Source organism: Kogia breviceps, chromosome 15 (genome assembly GCF_026419965.1).
Source record: "Kogia breviceps isolate mKogBre1 chromosome 15, mKogBre1 haplotype 1, whole genome shotgun sequence".
Classification (NCBI taxonomy): Eukaryota; Metazoa; Chordata; class Mammalia; order Artiodactyla; family Physeteridae; genus Kogia; species Kogia breviceps.
Genome location: NC_081324.1, coordinates 71,926,573 through 71,943,780, shown reverse-complemented (window position 1 = coordinate 71,943,780; position 17,208 = coordinate 71,926,573). Strand labels below are relative to the sequence as shown.

Here is a 17,208-nt window from a genome sequence, read left to right as displayed (position 1 = left end):
ATTCAAGGTCACTCAGGTGTCAATGACAGAGCTGGGCCTGGAAGCCAGTTCTCCCATCTCCCCCCTCCCCCCACTTCAGTGTTCTGTGCATCCGCTCTTTGAGATGCAAAAGAGAAGAGGAACGCCCAGTCCCCCTCTCACCTTCCCCCGGGGGCACAGATATAGAATCCTCCAGAGGGGGCAGTGGGGTGCAACAGGAAGTATGTCAGAGGAGGTGGGCAGCAAATTCCTGTCTGCAGTGTTTCAGAGGGAGGTGAAAGGGGCTGATCCAGCAAAACTGAGGTTTGAGTCCAGCTCACCTTCCTGGAGCTCCTGCCATGAGCTTGACCACTTGCTAAGAGCTTTCACATGGACCATCTCGTTTAATCTGCAGGACACAGACACACCTCCTAACACATGCTAAGGTTAGGGAGGCATCATTTTAAAGCAGAATGGAGGAAGTCCTGCAGGCCAGGGGCATGTTAGAATTCTCTCCCCGTCCCCACTCAGTGCCAAGATAATTACCTTACATCTAGGCAGAATGATTGAAATGCTGCAGCAGCTGCCTGGTGACTCCCTGTTTTTCTCTCCTTTTCGTCTAACTTAATGATTTTCATATTTCATGTGCATAAAAAAGTACTTCTCAGGATTGTGCACTCAAAACCGTGTTCTTATTCCTTCAGGTGACTTAGGGGACTTCAGAGGTAGTTTGTTTCCCTGCTCACTAACTTTGGAACCTAACTCCTAAATAAGATGGGTAGCCACCATGGCACAGGCCTTTGCATCAGTAGGTGAGCACACGGAAAACAGGAGCGGCAGGAAGGCAGCAAGCATTCCCCAAAACAGGTCTTGCCATACTGGCCTCATTTGCTTTGTGACAAGGAACCAGACTGGCGGGTGAGTGGGTGCTGTGGAGATGGCCTGTCTGATGTCAACAGAGCATCTGAGAGCACTGCACTTGTGCCTGAGGGGAGGAACGTGGGGTGGCCACAAGAGGACGTGGCAGCTGATTTGTAACCTATTCTGTGATAGTATCTAAAGACATCGGTTTGACCCTGGTTATGGGGCCTCTCAGGCTGGGCCAAAGTACTCTTCCCTGGGCCCTATCGTGTTCTAAGCACGGTTTTTTATAATCACTGCTCTGAAATGAAAGCCTAAGCAGCTTGCCTGTCAGCACCCACCTGCCAGGAATACATTTGAGGACAGGCTCTGGAGCCAGGAAGACCTTGACAGATCAGAATCAAGAGATAGACTGTGCATGATGATTTAGCAGGAGAGCTCCAGAGTCACGTCCTAGCTTTCTGGACAGGGAGACATGCCCAGTGGCTGCGTGCCTCAAGGGAGCCGACCGCAAGCCGGAGGTGCTGAGGCCTCTCTTCCCCTGCTCCTGCCCTCCTCCAGGCCCAGCAGCACTCCTGGCATCCATCTCCCTGCTTCCTGCCATCCTCTGCTTTGCTTCCAGCAGGAAGATCTTCCTAAGAGAGAAAGCCAGCCATGTGACTCCCTGCCTAAACTCTTCTGTGGCTCCCCAGCACCCTCAGGAAATAACCTAAATTTCCCAGCATGACTCACCGCCTTTCATGATCTGGGGAGAGGTACCAGGAGTTGAGTGGTGGGGGGCTACTCTGATTTTTCATCTTACAGCTTTCATCTTGTCTCAGCGTCTTCCGTCCTGCCTGATGAGCGAGAGCTTGTCGTGACTTATCTTGTCTAATCTCTCCATCTCAGTGCTCTGCGTCCTCCGGAGGGCAGTCTCCCCTTGCCAAAGAGTGGTCAAGTCACATGCCCAACATGAGTTTTTCTTTTAACAGGCTCTCATCTAGAAGCGGGTGAAAACTGCTGGCCCTCCTCACGCACCCGTGCGTCCTGACACATTTAGTAATGACACTGGGAAGGCTTCCCACAGGGGAGAGGGAGCTTTGAGGAGGGAGCCCTGAATTATGCAGGGGGCCTTGGGTTCCTAATGGGCTATAACTGTGCCCTTGGCAGGACGGCTACGAGCAGCTTCGGCAGCTCTCCCAGCGCGCCATGAAGGGCGCCATCCGCGTGAAGTTCGTCAGCGACCTCGGGGTGGACGAGGCAGGGATTGATCAAGACGGCGTCTTCAAGGAGTTCTTGGAAGAGATCATCAAGAGGGTGTTTGACCCGGCGCTTAACCTGTTCAAGGTATTTAAAGGGCACGAGAGCGTGGTTGACACCAGCCAGATTAGAGGTGACAGGTGAGAAGTGAAGGCATTGCTCGTTGCAAGGCATTTAACTTCCCTGTCCCTACCCGTCCCTTTGCCTTGCAGACGACCAGCGGGGACGAGAGACTCTACCCTTCGCCCACGTCCTACATTCACGAGAATTACCTGCAGCTCTTTGAGTTTGTGGGCAAGATGCTGGGGAAAGCTGTGTATGAGGTAGGCACGTTAAGAACCAGTGACCAGGAATGGAAAATAAAATGTTCTAAGTACCGCGGGCTTCGTCTACATGTGAGTGATCATGTACATAGTGGCAACTACCTGTCACAAGGATAAAGGCGAGGAGAGAGGGACAGGAACCAGCACCAACCGTGTTCTTGTCAGTGAAGGGGGGATAGTAGAGCCACGTCATTGGGTTGCTGTAGGTGGTAAATGAGGTAATACAGGTAAACATCTCCCATGGTGGCTGGCAGCTGGTCACGGGGGGAAGTCGGAGCTGCCATCCTCACTGTTACTAGGAGGAAGGATGTCTGAGCTCCTCCCGGTGTCGTGGGGTCGGGGTGGAGTGGCCTTCCGCAGGCTCTGGGCGATCCCTCCCGGCTCTGGTCCCTCTCCCCTGAGAGCCCACCAACCGGCAGGACTGCTTCCAGGCGGCGCTTTACCCCCTGCCCTTAGGATCCTGCTCCCCGGGAAGGAAGGAAAGCTCCAGCTTGAGCTCATCAGCAGCCTGTCCCTGTGGCCTCACAGTGGACTCCAGAGCCGCAGGAGACCAGTCCCTGCCCACCCTGCCTCACCCCCAGCGGCCGCCTCCTGAGTAGCGCTCATGTCACACCCATCACAAAGCCCAGGGAGGCCAGGATGCCTTCCGGGGGCAGAGAAGCTATAGCGAGCCAGGCCGAGAGGGGAGGTCATGTGGGGTGAACATACTCTGACGCTTGACTAATCCATCGTTCTCTCTGTGTAAACAGCCCCGGTCCACGGCCTCAGCCCTTGCTGTGATGATGTCAGGTGCCCTATCTGAGTCCAAGCACCCTCCAGGCCTCCTCCTGCCCTGGACTGGTTGGGTGGCCTGGGCTCATTCTCTGTGCTTCTGTTTCCACATCTGCAAAATGGAGACAGTTTCTCAGTTGATGCCCCTTTTTTACAAAACAAAACAAAACCCATGAGGCCCGCCCTGCCTGGGAATATGCTGTGTTTTTCCTTTGAACGTGTAGCTGTGATGAGACCCAGAAGAGGCTGGGCCAGCTGAGAAACACCACTTCCTCGCTTTGTAAATGTCCTCCCCCACTTCCTGGGCCTAGTCTCCATCTCCTCCCTCTCCGGCAATAAGGACCTCCTGGGTCCTGATGAGGAGTGGCCTGTGTTAACTCACTTCACACTCGTCCTCAGGACAGGCCTGTCGTGGGGTTTGACTGGCTCTCCCTTCTCAGTCTCTCCAGCCCGCACACCTCTCTCCACCCAGGACAGTCTGTCTGAAGTTCCTGGCATTGTGCAAGGGCTTCCGGGCTGTGTCCCTGCCTCCAGGCCATTCCCCACAGGAAGTATCCCTGCGGAGAGCCCTCCCAGGGCTCCCTGCTGCCCTCTGAATAGAATCCAGACTCCAGGAGGCTTATGAGCTCTTCCTGATCTTCCCTGTTTGCCTCCCTGGCCTTCTCGCTCACCCCCTCCCTCACACCCCATACTGGGGCCAGACAGACCTGTGTTCCAGCCCTGGAGGGCACCTGTGACCCTTGTACTAAAGACCTGCTGCTCAGCTATCCCTTCCTCCTGGAAACTTTCCCCACCCTTAAAACTGAGGCTGTTCTGGTCCCCATTTACAGATGATAAAGCCAACGTCCCGTGGCCTAGCAGCAGCGGAGCTGGGATGTGATCCCTGAGCTGTGCAGCTGCAAAGCCTGGGCCCTTAACCGCTATGTGGTAATGTCCCCAGGAGGCGCTCGACTGTGTTTAGGTGGTAGGGAGGTATTGCTCTCCAGATTGAAAATTTAGGAAGTCTAGAGATGTCATTGGCGCCCTTGGAGCCCCATCTGCTGCCCGAGCCGCCCTGGACGAGATCACCGAGACGGGCTCCTGGGCGGCAGGTGGCAGCTCCTGTCTCCTCTCTGGCAGGGAATTGTGGTGGACGTGCCCTTTGCATCCTTCTTCCTGAGCCAGCTGCTCGGGCACCACCACAGTGTCTTCTACAGCTCTGTGGATGAACTGCCTTCTCTGGACTCTGAGTTCTATAAAAACCTCACTTCCATTAAGGTCAGTGTGGAAGGCGGCATGGCTTAGCTGAGTGCCGGTGTGAACTCAGCCAAGTGACACCCCGTGGGGTTCGGCTGTACCCCGTCGTCGTGGGGTGGAGTGGGATTTCCTGCTGTGGTGAAGTGGCGCGCTCCTTAGCCACTGCAGGGCCTCATGTCCCTCCTGGGCACTTCCTCCCGGGACTGATGCTCGCAGCCTCCTTCCTCCAGGTGACGAGTGGCCTTTTCCTTTGTTTCAACTTGTACGGCGGCCACAGCGATAGCTGCCCAAGCCGATGTCATAGGCGGGGAGTGTTAAAACCTTCAAGGATGTAGCACTCCTTGGCCCCTACATTGTCCCTTTCTCTGTTGCTTTAGCGGTACGATGGGGATATTGCTGACTTGGGCCTGACACTGTCATATGATGAGGATGTCATGGGTCAGGTAGGTGGGCCTCTGGCTGAACCTTCTTCCCCTTCCCCCCTTTGGCTTCCTAAGACCTGCCCTACTCTGGGTGTTTTCCCCAGGAGACCCACAGAGTGGGGCTCTGTCTGTCCACCCTTCTCCTCTGCCTCCCCAGCCCCTTTGCCGTCCTGCCAGGAGGAAGGGCACTCCCCTCCCTTTCCCAGCTGACCTGGCCTTGGCCTGCTCGCCACCCAGAGAGCTCCCACAGAGACCCTGCTCTGCTTCCAGGGCACTTTGGGGTCATTTCTGATGGAAGCTGTGACTCCTACTTTGTACACTGCTTTTCGTTACCATGGTGAGGATTAGCTGTTCCAGAGGATCATGACTGAGACATGGGGAAGAAACCACCTGACAGGGTGTGCCTCTAACAGAATCCTGTCCTTGCTCCTCCTCGGCATGGAGAGCAGAGCAGGGAAAAAAGACCCTTGAAGTCGTGGCAGCAGAGGGGCTTCCCCCAGACTCTCTGTCCTGATTTTCCTCGCAGGGCTCCCAGCCCCTCCATTTGCATCCCCGGACCCCTGCATGGGCCCCAGTGTGCATGTGGTGGTAGGGCTGCTCTGGAGCTCGTAGTACAGGGCCAGCCTCCCAGGGCCTCAGCGAGGTCACTCATTATCCCTGAGCCACACTTTCCTTATCTCAACAATGCCATTTGCCGAATGAGTCCTTGCTGGGACCAGTGTCACCAGACGCCCTCTAGATCACACGCCCTGTCCTCCTCCTGAAGAGCCACTGAGCACGCTGGCACATCAGGGCCCTAAGAAGCCCATGAGAAAGAAACGTGCTGTGGTTGTGTTAACCTCAACCTTCCCCAGCTCATTTGGTCACAGAACTCCTCTTTCAGGGAGGGCACCCCACCTCACAGAGAGATTCTCCAGATAGTGGTGCACAGACCAGGAGTTCCCTGGAACCTACTGTGGGAAACACCAGGCCGGGCACTCCTAAGGGCCATCCAGCTTTAACATCCTGCGGCATCAGCCCCGAGGTGTTGAGAGCCGTGGGGCTAGAGGGCACCATTACTCCTTTCCAGGTCTCTAGAGTTACAGTATATTATGTTAGTAGAATTTCTATTAAAATTAGCTTTGAAATGATGCATTCTTTGATTTTTTAGGCGACCCACAAGACTTCTTGAAGTTGAGGAAAGCAGTTGATTCTATAGCGTTTTTGAATCTTTAATCAGATTTTGAGACTTCTTCCCGACTCTGTCCTGACTATAAAAATAATGCAAACGTCTAACCAAAAATTCAGCTACAGTAAAAGCATAAAGGTGAAAGTGAAAACCACCTATAGTGCTGGTGCCTGGAGAGCGCCACTGTTAACATGTGGCCTGAGCCTTTTTAGGTTTTTTCTCCCTGGGCACATATATGATTTTTTGCATACCTTGCCTGCTGTTATATAATCTGCTCTTTCCCCCCACCTTTTCAAGAAATATACTTTTTCATCATATTTTTTAATAGCGCCACTGTATTCCAAGGTATGGCTGTACCAGCATTTACTTATCCGCCCTCCTGTGCTCTTCATTGCTAACACGTTCCCCTTCCTGACACCCTGGAGCCTTAATACACACGTTTAAATGAGGATCAGGTGAGAAGGAACCTGTTATATTGATCATGCAGGGCCGGCTTGTTGATATTTAAGCCCTGGCTTTTTGTGAAAATGATTGTTCCAAACACGTCTCATCTTCCTCTGTCGTTATTATGGATGTCGGCATCAGGCCCTTTCATCTTCAGGAAGCTTTATTTTCTCATTAGAATTCTCTTGAGTAATTGTTCCCCTTCCTGTCCCCCAGCTTGTTTGCCATGAACTGATTCCTGGAGGGAAGACCATTCCTGTTACAAATGAAAATAAGTGAGTATGGCAATTAGATTTTTAAGGTCACCACTTGAAAAGACTTCATTCTGGCTCTCTGGGCTTACTTTGAGAATTTATTAAGATAAATTGAAGTAGAAAGAGGCCATAAATATCATAATGGAATTTACTGGTTACAGTTCATGGGCCGAAATCCTATTAAATTCGATTTGCAAAATAAGAATTGACAATTTACATTTTGCAATAGCACTTCTAAAGTCAGAGGCACCCAGGCCGTGGTGTTCCTAGGAATTTAATGACGGCTCTAGATGCAGACAGATGGGTTCTGAGCCGGTCGGGCACGAAGTCCTGAACCCAGAGGGCACGGAGGCGGAAAGACTCCTTGGAGGGGCAGATCATTTTGGAATGAGGGTGTGTGGCAGTTGTATAAAACACTGTTCTTGAGAAGACACAGTGATGAATTCAGATGCAGCAGACAGTTCCTCAGACGTGGGGAGACCCTGGGGCCTAGCAGCTCTTGTCACAGATAACAGGCTTTTAGGAATCTATCATAAATGGTCCTTCAAAGCAAAGCCCCTCCATGCATGTCTCCACCCAGCCCTGTACTCACCTAATTAAACAGTAGGACCCGGCTCAAGGAGTAGATATTGGCCCTTTTGTCAGTCTGTCAACCTCCTGCCACTAGGCTCAGCTGAGCATCTGAACTGTCAATCTGAGCATCACTCTCTTCGGTGACAGGGGAGAGCTTAGTCCTACCCGGTGAGTTATTTGGATCAGATGCACGTCACAGCCCAGCGTCCCCAAGCATCGTGTCCCTCTCGGGTCGGATCAGTCAGTCTGTGCGCTCGGGGAGCTTTTATTTAGACTGTCAGAATAGTCAGGAGAGCAGACCCAATTCTCACCATGATTGAAATACACCCATTTTGACTCTTGGCCACGGGGCCTTAAGAGTGACGGCTGAGAAAGAACAGGGGCCACAGGGTGGATGGAAGCTGCCTGGGGGTGTCAGAGAGCAGGGTGGGTCCTGAGCCTGCCCACCGTGTGCCTGTAATCATCCCTTCAGAGGGTTTCACATGAGAACTCATGTAAAGTACCTTCCAGGATGTCTGGCTCAAAGGAGGCCCTTAATAAATGAAAGCAGTGATCTCACCGTCATCAGATATGTTGCCCTCATATGGGCCCTGTTTTGCCAGGCATGGCACGGGGGTGATGGTAGGAGCCGTATGTACAGCAGCCAGTGGAGGTGGGTTGATGCAGCCTGGGTTGGAGTGAGGTTCCTGTCCTGCCTGGAAACCTACTTGGAAAGTCATTTCACAAACTCTTATGTGTTCTTAGCATAAAACCTCAGTATAAGGGCAAGGACGTTCTGTCCTGCAGACCGTTAAAAGGCCTAACATCACCAGGACCTGCTCCTGCAGAGTGATACTTGAGCTTGCACTTCCTGGGGGTTCGATGGGGAAGTCTCCGAGGCTCCCTCCCTCTTTTGGTAAAAATGGAACAGTATTAGTCACCTGCTTCAACGAGTACATGAAAGCAATAGCAGTGATAGAAAAAAATCATATGTAAGTATATCAGTGTGCAAGCTTGCCACTGGAAGCTTTTGTTAAATAGGCATATTTTCCAGGTCAGTAACTCAGATCTGAGCATCGTGAGGTAAAACAGATTTATTTAGACTGTACTTAATTTGGAATTTTGAGAGTTGTACCTGGGCTGGGCTCACAATCTTTCATCTGAGTAAATGGTTTGCTAAGAAATCAGCAATGCTGGCAAGCCTGTGAAGAGGGATTTCACCTGGGCAGAAGCGTTGCATTGTGCTGTGCAGCTGCAGATAAACTACTTGTGTCGGTGAAAGCAGACCTGGAAGACCGGCTGCTTGGAACCGTTGTTAGTGCTCCAACTTCCTCGTTAAGCCTAATCGTCAGCCAGCTGCGTAAGGTTAAAACTTTCCGCAGCCTTATCTTCTCATGGCCTAGACTCCTTGTCCAGTCTAGCAAGGTTTTGGTTGAAGTTTCAACATGAAACAGTTTTTCTCTGGAGGACTGAACAGTATCTTAATTGGTTTATGTCCAAAAGGATGAAGTTAAATAAAAGTCCCTTTGTCCTAAGAAGCACCCTCTCCTTAGCTGGAGAATGTCTCACTTTGATTCTTGACAGTGAGGTTACCCCAACGTCTGACCCACTGGCTTTTGGGAGGAGTGCGTGAGGTGACGCCCTTGACACTAACGCTTTCACAGTGACACACCGTGGGCCGTTCAGGAGGAACGTCATCTTCACCTCCATTGTTCTGGTGAAGTGCTCTGGTGCTATTTGTGTTTTTGTAAAATGGTTCAGAACTGACTGGACTCATCTTTCCGCCCATCAGCCACCGGCCGCCCTGTCCTGTTAATTTCCGTTGTTTTCCCTTGTTGGCAACAGAATTAGCTACATCCATCTGATGGCCCACTTTCGAATGCATACTCAAATCAAGAACCAGACAGCTGCCCTCATTAGTGGATTCCGTTCCATCATCAAACCTGAGTGGACTCGGATGTTCTCGACCCCTGAGCTACAGCGACTCATCTCCGGGGACAATGCTGAGATCGATCTGGAAGATTTAAAGTAAGGAGTGAGTGCCCGGGCAAGCTTGAAATTCTTAGGCCTCCAAGAAAGCAAGCTGCTGCTTTGCTGGGTTCCTTTTGGAGAGTTTTCAGGGTCCTGTCTCCAGATGGACTCCTCCTCCCTGATCTCTGGGTGAGTTGCTTTGGAAGAAATGCCCAAGCCCTTGTCTGCCTGGAGACAGACAAGCAGAAGCAGAGCTTGAGGCCCGTGGGGCCCTCCAAAGTCCCAGGAAACAGTGGTGCAGGGTCTCCCTTCGGCTCTGCTGGGAAACAACAGGGCCTACGATGCAGCGCTCCAACCACTGAGCTTCCGGGGGCCTGGGGTTACTAAGGCGTGAACTTCTGGCTTAAGAGAAGTTTGTCGTCACCCAGGCTGGCCAGAGCTTGCTGTGCCGCTTGTCTAAATTCCATGCCTGCCTGTGTCTGTAAGCGCCCGTCAAAATGTGTGGTTGAGCCCTTGTCTGCATTGTTTTCAGGAAGCACACAGTGTACTACGGTGGTTTCCATGGAAGTCACAGGGTCATTATCTGGCTCTGGGATATCCTGGCCTCTGACTTCACGCCCGACGAGAGAGCCATGTTTCTGAAGGTATTTCATATGTTACCTATACATGCAGGGGGACATAATTCCAGAAGTTGATTCTCAAGAGAACCAGTTTTTCCAACAGGGCCTCTTGTAGGCATAACAGTCTCTGCCATCCTGTAGAGCTGCTTACCCCCCTCTCCTAGAAAGAGGAAAGCCGGTCTCTCCTAACCACATGGTCAGTGCCCCTCACAGCAGGCATGTTTATGTCTCTGGGTGGCCTGTCACCACACCTGCAGTTCCTTGTCCTGTGCCTGCCCTTTTCGGTGGCTGCAGACAGCCCCAGAGCCAGGGGGAAGCCACAGAACTGTTGTACAGGAGAGAATGTGACTGGACTTTCTTTAAATATCATGATAGCAGAGCCCCAAGGCACTCCCTGCCCTCCAATCCTCCTCCTGTCCCAGGAGACTGACCACCTCTCCCTCCCTGGACCAGCTCTGGCTGGCAGCGGGCAGCAGGCCTCATCGGCCTGAACTGGGAGGGGCACAGACTCACCTGCATCTGTTTCCTCATCCTTCAAACGGGTTGAGTCACACAGCACCTGTGGTATGATTAGCTGAGCTCAGGTTCACAGAGGACATAGCACAGTATGGAAATGCTTCTAAATAGGATCTGCTGCTGTGGTCTTTATGGTGGAAAATACAGGATATTAGAATAGTAATATATCTTGTGAATACTTCTTGTAAAAACCATTTTTGAAGCATGACACGTAAACTTTTTGGATGGTCTCAGGAATCTCACTACCATTTATAACATTGTTTAAATGGTAATATTTATTTTAAGACCCAAGCACTCAGCCTGACATGGAGTTTTGAAGCACAGCTCGGTGTTGTAAGTAGCAGGTCCCTAGATCCCCTAGAGAAGGGAGAGCGTTGGGCTAATGTTGAACTAAAGAAAGCGAACGGTTTCTTAGGATTTCCCTGTGCAGGTTAAGCACTTGGATTTCCAGATGGGTAGATGGCTCTGTCCAGGCAGGACTAGTCATTTTGGGAAATGACACAGGAGCTGCCATCTGGAAAATGTAAGGAATTCCAAGAGTGTAGCAAGGAAACGAGGCTGGCTGCCCACAGGCCCCATTTGGGGCATCCAGTACCTTGGTCTGCCCTCAGCCCCGCTGGCTCCTGAGGCCTGGTTTTCGTTAGCATGCTGAGAGGAGATTAGGAACCAAGCTCACAGGGGCTGCCCGGCAACCCAGCAGGCCGTGTGCACATCCTCTGTGCGTGGCGAGGAAGCCGAGCGGGGAGGCAGGTGCAGAGTGAGCACTACGATTGGTGGTGTGATACATGCCCCTGGCCTTGGCCCTCGGCTCAGGCCTCCCCCTGACACACTTAGCGGGCCCACTGGCTCCTCCCCCTCCCTCACTGGCTCCTCCCCCTCCCTCACTGGCTCCTCCCGCTCCCACGCTCTTGTCGAGTGGTCTCTCCCTGAGGATGGCGTCAGCCAGGCCCACCCTGACTCCCGGCCCTGCTTTGTGTTGCAGTTTGTGACCAGCTGCTCCAGGCCCCCCCTCCTGGGATTTGCCTACCTCAAACCTCCCTTCTCCATCCGCTGTGTGGAAGTGTCGGACGATCAGGTACCGCTGCTGGGGAAGAGCCGGCCCCTCTTGGTGGGGCGCTTACCCAGTCGTATCCACAGGGCGGGCAGCCAGGCTCCTTGGCCAGGTGAGAAGGTGTCGTGGTTCTCAGGCCAGGAGCACAGGCGGGCCACTTTGGGGCCTCAGCTCTCCTGGAGGTCCCTTTCTCGTTACTCCCTGAGGGAAGAATACCTGCGGGGCGTTTTTCGTAGCTGCTGGTACAGGTCTGAGCAGCAGTATGGGAGAGGGGGTGGAACGTGGGCTCAGGAATTGGACCAGCACAGGCTTCAACTCCTCCACCTGCCGGCTGTGTACTCCTGGGTACGCAGCCTCATTCCCTTCTCTGCAGAGGGAGAGTGGACGCCCTAGGGGTTACCGTGTTCTGTGTGCCACAAGCCGGACCCATAGTGTGTGCTCAGATGGTAGCCGTTGTTATAAGTTTCTCACCCCCCATAAAAACCCAGTGGCCTCTGAGTGAAGCTGCCTTCCACGATGCCACCGCCCTCACACCGATCCCTCCTCTTAGGTGACACTAGACGACCCTCAGCCCCCTTACTTAAGGAAGGCTGCCCCAAGTTACGGTCTGTCGCAGGCCGCAGCGCTGGCAAGGTCAGGAAGGAGTTTGTTACCATAACATTTTTACAGTGTTCCGGCTTTTTGCACGTTGCTTTACCGATGGTTAGCAGTTAAACCAGAGGTCCTGGTTCCAAGTGCTGCTTCACGCAGGCTTCCGCCGTGCGGGACCCCAGGGGCCAGGCTTGCTTCTGTGCACCCACCTCTCCAGGCTGGTTGTCCTCCGCAGGGGCCCGGTCCAGCCCTCTCCTCAGGCGCCCCCCAACCTGAGGCTGTGGGGTGTGCTTGCAGGACACCGGGGACACCCTGGGCAGCGTCCTGCGCGGCTTCTTTACCATCCGCAAGCGGGAGCCGGGTGGCCGCCTGCCCACCTCCTCCACCTGCTTCAACCTGCTCAAGCTGCCCAACTACAGCAAGAAGAGCGTCCTGCGGGAGAAGCTGCGCTACGCCATCAGCATGAACACGGGCTTCGAGCTCTCCTAGCTCCCGTCCTCGCAGGCTCTGGGCTCCCAGGCACCCTCGGCCCCAAGAGGCGGCGTTCCCCTGGGAGCACGACTGACGTGCCAGGGGACGGTGGCCCCCAGACCCTCTCTATAGCCATGAGACCCCCCTGTGGCCTCAAGAACTTTGGATGCACGTGAAAAAGCTACCCAGCACTCTCCAGGTGACACTAACAGGAAGGGGGTGTTGAAAATAAACCTCCAGATTCTGCCAGCGTTGGTCCTGCTTTCCTACTTTACAGTAGCCTGAAGCCGAGGCTTGTGATGGCAGTGGGGCTTCTCTTCTTGTTAATTTGGTCTTTTCGTGAGTTTCCGTTCCTTAACTTTCTGAGCGAGCCATGCATGAACAAGTCCCAGGAACACCAAGGCTCCGGAGCGGGCGTGGGTCTGAATGCACGAAGCCAACCAAACGTGAGATGCTCCCCTTCCGTTTCTGAAAACTCTTTACTCAGGTAAGGCCTCGCCAAGCCTCTATGCACCCGACGGAGTCTCGGCCTCCGCCCCGTCCGCAGCAGCCTCTCTGCAGATAGCCAGGCCCACCTGCTCACAGGCAGCAGAGGTGCCTGCCGGTGAGACCGCGGAGCACCGGAAGCTCAGGGCGCTGCTCCCACCTCAGAGCCATGAGTTCCACTCGGCGGCGGTCTTCTGCCCATTCTCACCTCAGATGCTCCGGGTCCTCAGCAGCCGGGCTGCCGGGGAGCCCCTTCTGGCTTCCTCCCGTCTTGGGCACTCACGTTGGCATCCCGGGTTTGGGAGAAAAAAACCCAACGGTCCTTAAGAACAGCTCCGTTTCCAGAAGGCACTAGCTGTTACTCGAAGCCTGCTGATTGCTGGGGAGGGCGGCTGCCTTTCCCCTGCTTGTTGGCCACACTTGTCGTCTAGTGAGGAACAAACACCAGCTGAAGGTACCTGTCCCATCTGGGCAGTGGCTTTACTCTGTAGACTGTAAAAGTCCCAAGAAACTTGGGTCTTGTTTCCCGTCCTTCCTCAGCACTGGGAACCCGGGAACCCTTTGCACTGACGGAGGCTCACGAGGCTGAGGAGACTCACGGGCCCTCCGGGTTTTTTGGTTTTGGGTTTATCACTTTGTTTTCTCTTCCGACCCATTGCACTCTTCTGCCATCATTCTTCACCTTTATCACGAGAACTGTACTCTAGATCCAGGGAATTGAGGCAGAAGCCATGTCAGTGTTCTGTGTGGACAGCCCCCCAGCCTCGCCCACGTCACCACACTCCTGGTGCATCCCCACCAGCCAGGCTGAAGCCAGACTAGAGGCCAGGAGCCGGCAGAGAGCTCGCAGCTCTCTTCCAAACAGCAAAACACCTTCCAGAAAGAACCTTCATGTTGGCGGCAAAGCGGGCAGGACCTGTCTCCATGGCCTCGGGCAGAGGGTTTCAGCCGGGTGCCGGCGTCCTGCCCAGGCCCAAGTTTGGCCATGTTAGAGGCCCAGGCTTCTACAGAACGGAGCACGTGTTTACCTTGATGGGGAGACAGCAAGGAATTTAAAGACAGATAGGAATTTATTACTCTTATTATTATTAAGATTTGTCAGTAATCTCCGATCCTGTGGACTTGCCACCATCTTTAAACACTCGATTCCGTGGAAAATTCCTTTTAAACGTGCGTGTTGTGCTCTGGGCAGGTGGGTGCATTTATGCTGGTGCCTAAAGGATTGTCAAGCTGCATTAAGAGGTTTGATTCTTATTCCCTTAGGGGTCTGCGGTGTGGGATGCGGAGAGAGTGGGTTCCTAAGCACCAGCATCAACTTTGTTCTTCTGACGAGGAGGGGTAGTTCGTAACTTCATTTAACGTCAGCACGTGGAAGTATTGCACTATCTGAAACCCTGAGTCTGTACTTTTCTAGGTGGTGTTCACAGACACCTCGATGGCTCTTGATGGCTCTAAAAAGTTGTGGGGTGGAGCTTGTTTTCATAGATAACTTTGGATTAAAACAACAACAGCTTTATTAAATTTGTACTCAGTACACAATGGCTTTGTTCTGCTTTTTATGTGGGGAAGGAGCACTTTCCAACCGAGTGCCTGGAGAGCTCAGGATGGGGCGTCTGGGGCTTAAAGAGCATGCAGGCTCCCACAGCAGGAAGAAGACGCAGAGGATGACACAGCAGACGGCCGGGCTCACTGCCTCACCAGGGTCCGCAGTGGTGGACGGTGTGTCACCTTCCAGATAAAGCTAAAGCCCCCTTAGGCACCCTCCGAGCTGCCCACCCTGCTCACACGTTTCCCAGAGGCAGCCACCGCCCTGCATTACATGCCTTCCACAGTAACGTAAAATGGCGACAGGGGGTTGTTGAAAAGAATCCAGATAATTCAGAAGTGCTCAGAGTAAGATTTTCCAGCTAATCTGGGTGTATTCGGCTTTCCTCCATTACTGAGGGTCGCATTTGCAGGACACGCCAGCCCTGTCTCTTCCTGTTACACAAGCCCAGGTTTACACTCAGCAGAAAGCCCATCGCAACCCTGCCAATCTTTCCAGCTCGCCCCGTGAGTTCTTGCTGCCCGCCCTGGCCTGGGGGCACCCGAGGATCTGAGCATCAGGAGAGAGGTCTTGAAAGCCCAACAGTTGGGCCACCTGGGCTCCCAAGAGGAATTCGAATATGCCAGGCTCCCTCCCACAGAGCATTTATATCCTGCAAAGGAAAGACATTCTGCAGAGTCCCCCAAATCCATCAGTGGCCTCCAGTGTGGGACACGCCCACCTAAAAAACTTAAAAGCCTTATCCTGGGATATTTTGGCTTTTAATTACAAGTTAGTACTGCAAGGAGAAAGTTTGTCTTTATAACTAGGAAAAACAAGTGGGATGTTTTCCATTACTATTAAAATGAGGACAGTTCAATGCACTGACAGAACTTGCAGGTGCCTACGAATGTTTAGGTGGAACACAGTTTGAGGAACACAGGTCACCACTGTTTCTGACTCCAGCAAAGCCATCAGCCTATGTTTGTGCTGCTGATGTAGCTGATACAGGCTGCTAACTGTGAGAGGTACTGACAGGCAGGTTGCCTCTAAGCCTGGCTAACGTGTAGACCCAGGCCCCCCTTAGGCTGAAGTCTTATTTCCTGGAAATGTCTTAAAATTGATACGAGCTGGTGGAGAAAGTGTTCATTCGGTGTCTCTTCCAAGAAACAGAGGCACGTGTGCAAACCCGGTCCCTCACTTTCTGCTCTAATTCGCACAGGGCGGCCTGGCTGTGTGCGTTTCCGGGAGTCCTGGTGCCACCGCAGGGGCGGCCAGAGTTCAGTGGCGTGATGTGCACCGAGCACGAGTCAGCACTCAGACGTCAGCCCTCTTCCTGCCCTTCCTCACCTTTCACGTTGTGAAACCCGGGCTGCCCCCGCACCTGGTCATCGGGCTCTGGCCAGGCTTCCAGAGTAGCTTCTCGTGCTACCGACGGTCACAGCAGGATGACGAAAGATGACACGGAGGAGGGTCCTCTGTGATCTCTGTGGAGCTTCTGCGGGGTGGGGAGAAGCACACGCCGTCCTCTGCACTGCCTGCGGCGCGGGGCTGAGCAGGAAAGGACACGAGCACGTCAGCCAGAGGATCCTGGCCCAGGTGTTCCCAGGCCTGTGTCCCCCATCCCCCAACCAACAACGCGCGCACACAGCCACACACCCACACAGTGTGACACTTGAGTAACACTGAGAAGGGGCTGCTCTGAGGCCCGGACGGGATCCACGGTTTTCTCCAGCCTTTGGAACATGGAGTCAGAATGAAACAGCCTCTCATTATAATCATCGTGATGGTTAACATTTGTTACAAGCATGTGCTTAACAGGTGGCAGCTGACTCCCGGGTCTGACAGAGTGCAGCTCTAACTGAGGACGCTAGAGAGAGCAAGGGCTTCGGAGCATCTGGAACTGGGTTCTCGTTCCAGCTCTGCTTCCCACCAGCTGGGAGGCTGTGGGCGAGACCCCTTGCTTCCCTGGGCTTCCATTAAGTAGGCAAGCGGCACTCACCGTGCCATGGCGGAGGAGTCGGAGTCAGCGTCCTCTTTGTCTCTGTTTTCCACGGACGGCAGCAGGACCCCAAGGAGCCGTGCTCCACGCTCAGCCCAGCCCCAGGGGTGCAGGTCCTCCTCTGGCCGAGCCCCGGCCGAGCTCTGCGCTTCCCCACGCACTCAGGCCAGGCATCTCCCCAACCCAGGACTCACAGCTGCATTCCCTGTGTGGTTTGCTCAGCTCTTGGAAATCTGGGGGGACTGGGGTGGGTCTGTCAGTTTACAGACCCTACACCTAGAAGCCAGACTGCAGGGATCCCCCCAGCGACGGCAGAAGACACCCCACCGAAGCTGGACCGCAGAGGAAGCCAAAGCAGAGCGTCGAAAACACGTGCACACGAGTCCCCAGGGAGATACTGGCTTCAGCGGGTCTGGCTGGGGCACTGCACCGCAGACCACACTGAGGGGCAAGGGTTGGAGTGTCGTCCTCTAAGGCCCAGCGATCAGGCTAAGATCCTGGACTTGGCATCAAAAGCTGAGTGACCCTGGCTAAGTTTCCAGCTCCCTGAACCTTCTTTCCTCATCAGTAAAATCACCCCAGCGATGGTAGCATCTGTCCTGAGAACCTCACGAACAGCTGGGGTGGAAACATGGACTGGGGGGTCACAGACACGGGTGCCAGGCCCATCCCGGCCACTCATCGGCTGCAGGAGTTTGGACCATCTCCGCCAACCTCTCTCTTCTTATCCAAGAACCGGGCATAGTG

At 53.7% G+C, this 17,208-nt stretch overlaps 1 protein-coding gene across 6 annotated transcripts in view; it reads left to right on the top strand.

Moving 5' to 3' along the window:
* Positions 1–17,208, top strand: part of UBE3B (ubiquitin protein ligase E3B) — a 56,912-nt gene extending 39,704 nt beyond the window's left edge. For 2 of the 6 annotated variants that reach the window (XM_067015631.1, XM_067015629.1), the window contains 10 exons: positions 1,969–2,145; positions 2,271–2,381; positions 4,272–4,409; positions 4,766–4,831; positions 6,639–6,697; positions 9,074–9,256; positions 9,732–9,843; positions 11,318–11,410; positions 11,937–12,019; positions 12,275–12,697. In XM_067015631.1, the coding sequence (XP_066871732.1) occupies positions 1,969–2,145; positions 2,271–2,381; positions 4,272–4,409; positions 4,766–4,831; positions 6,639–6,697; positions 9,074–9,256; positions 9,732–9,843; positions 11,318–11,410; positions 11,937–12,019; positions 12,275–12,443 (1,191 nt within the window). In that variant the 3' untranslated portion in view covers positions 12,444–12,697. Of the gene's footprint in view, positions 1–1,968; positions 2,146–2,270; positions 2,382–4,271; positions 4,410–4,765; positions 4,832–6,638; positions 6,698–9,073; positions 9,257–9,731; positions 9,844–11,317; positions 11,499–11,936; positions 12,020–12,274; positions 12,698–15,681 lie in introns of those variants that run through there. The other 4 variants (XM_067015632.1, XM_059040289.2, XM_067015628.1 and 1 more) reach the window with 3 other exon arrangements.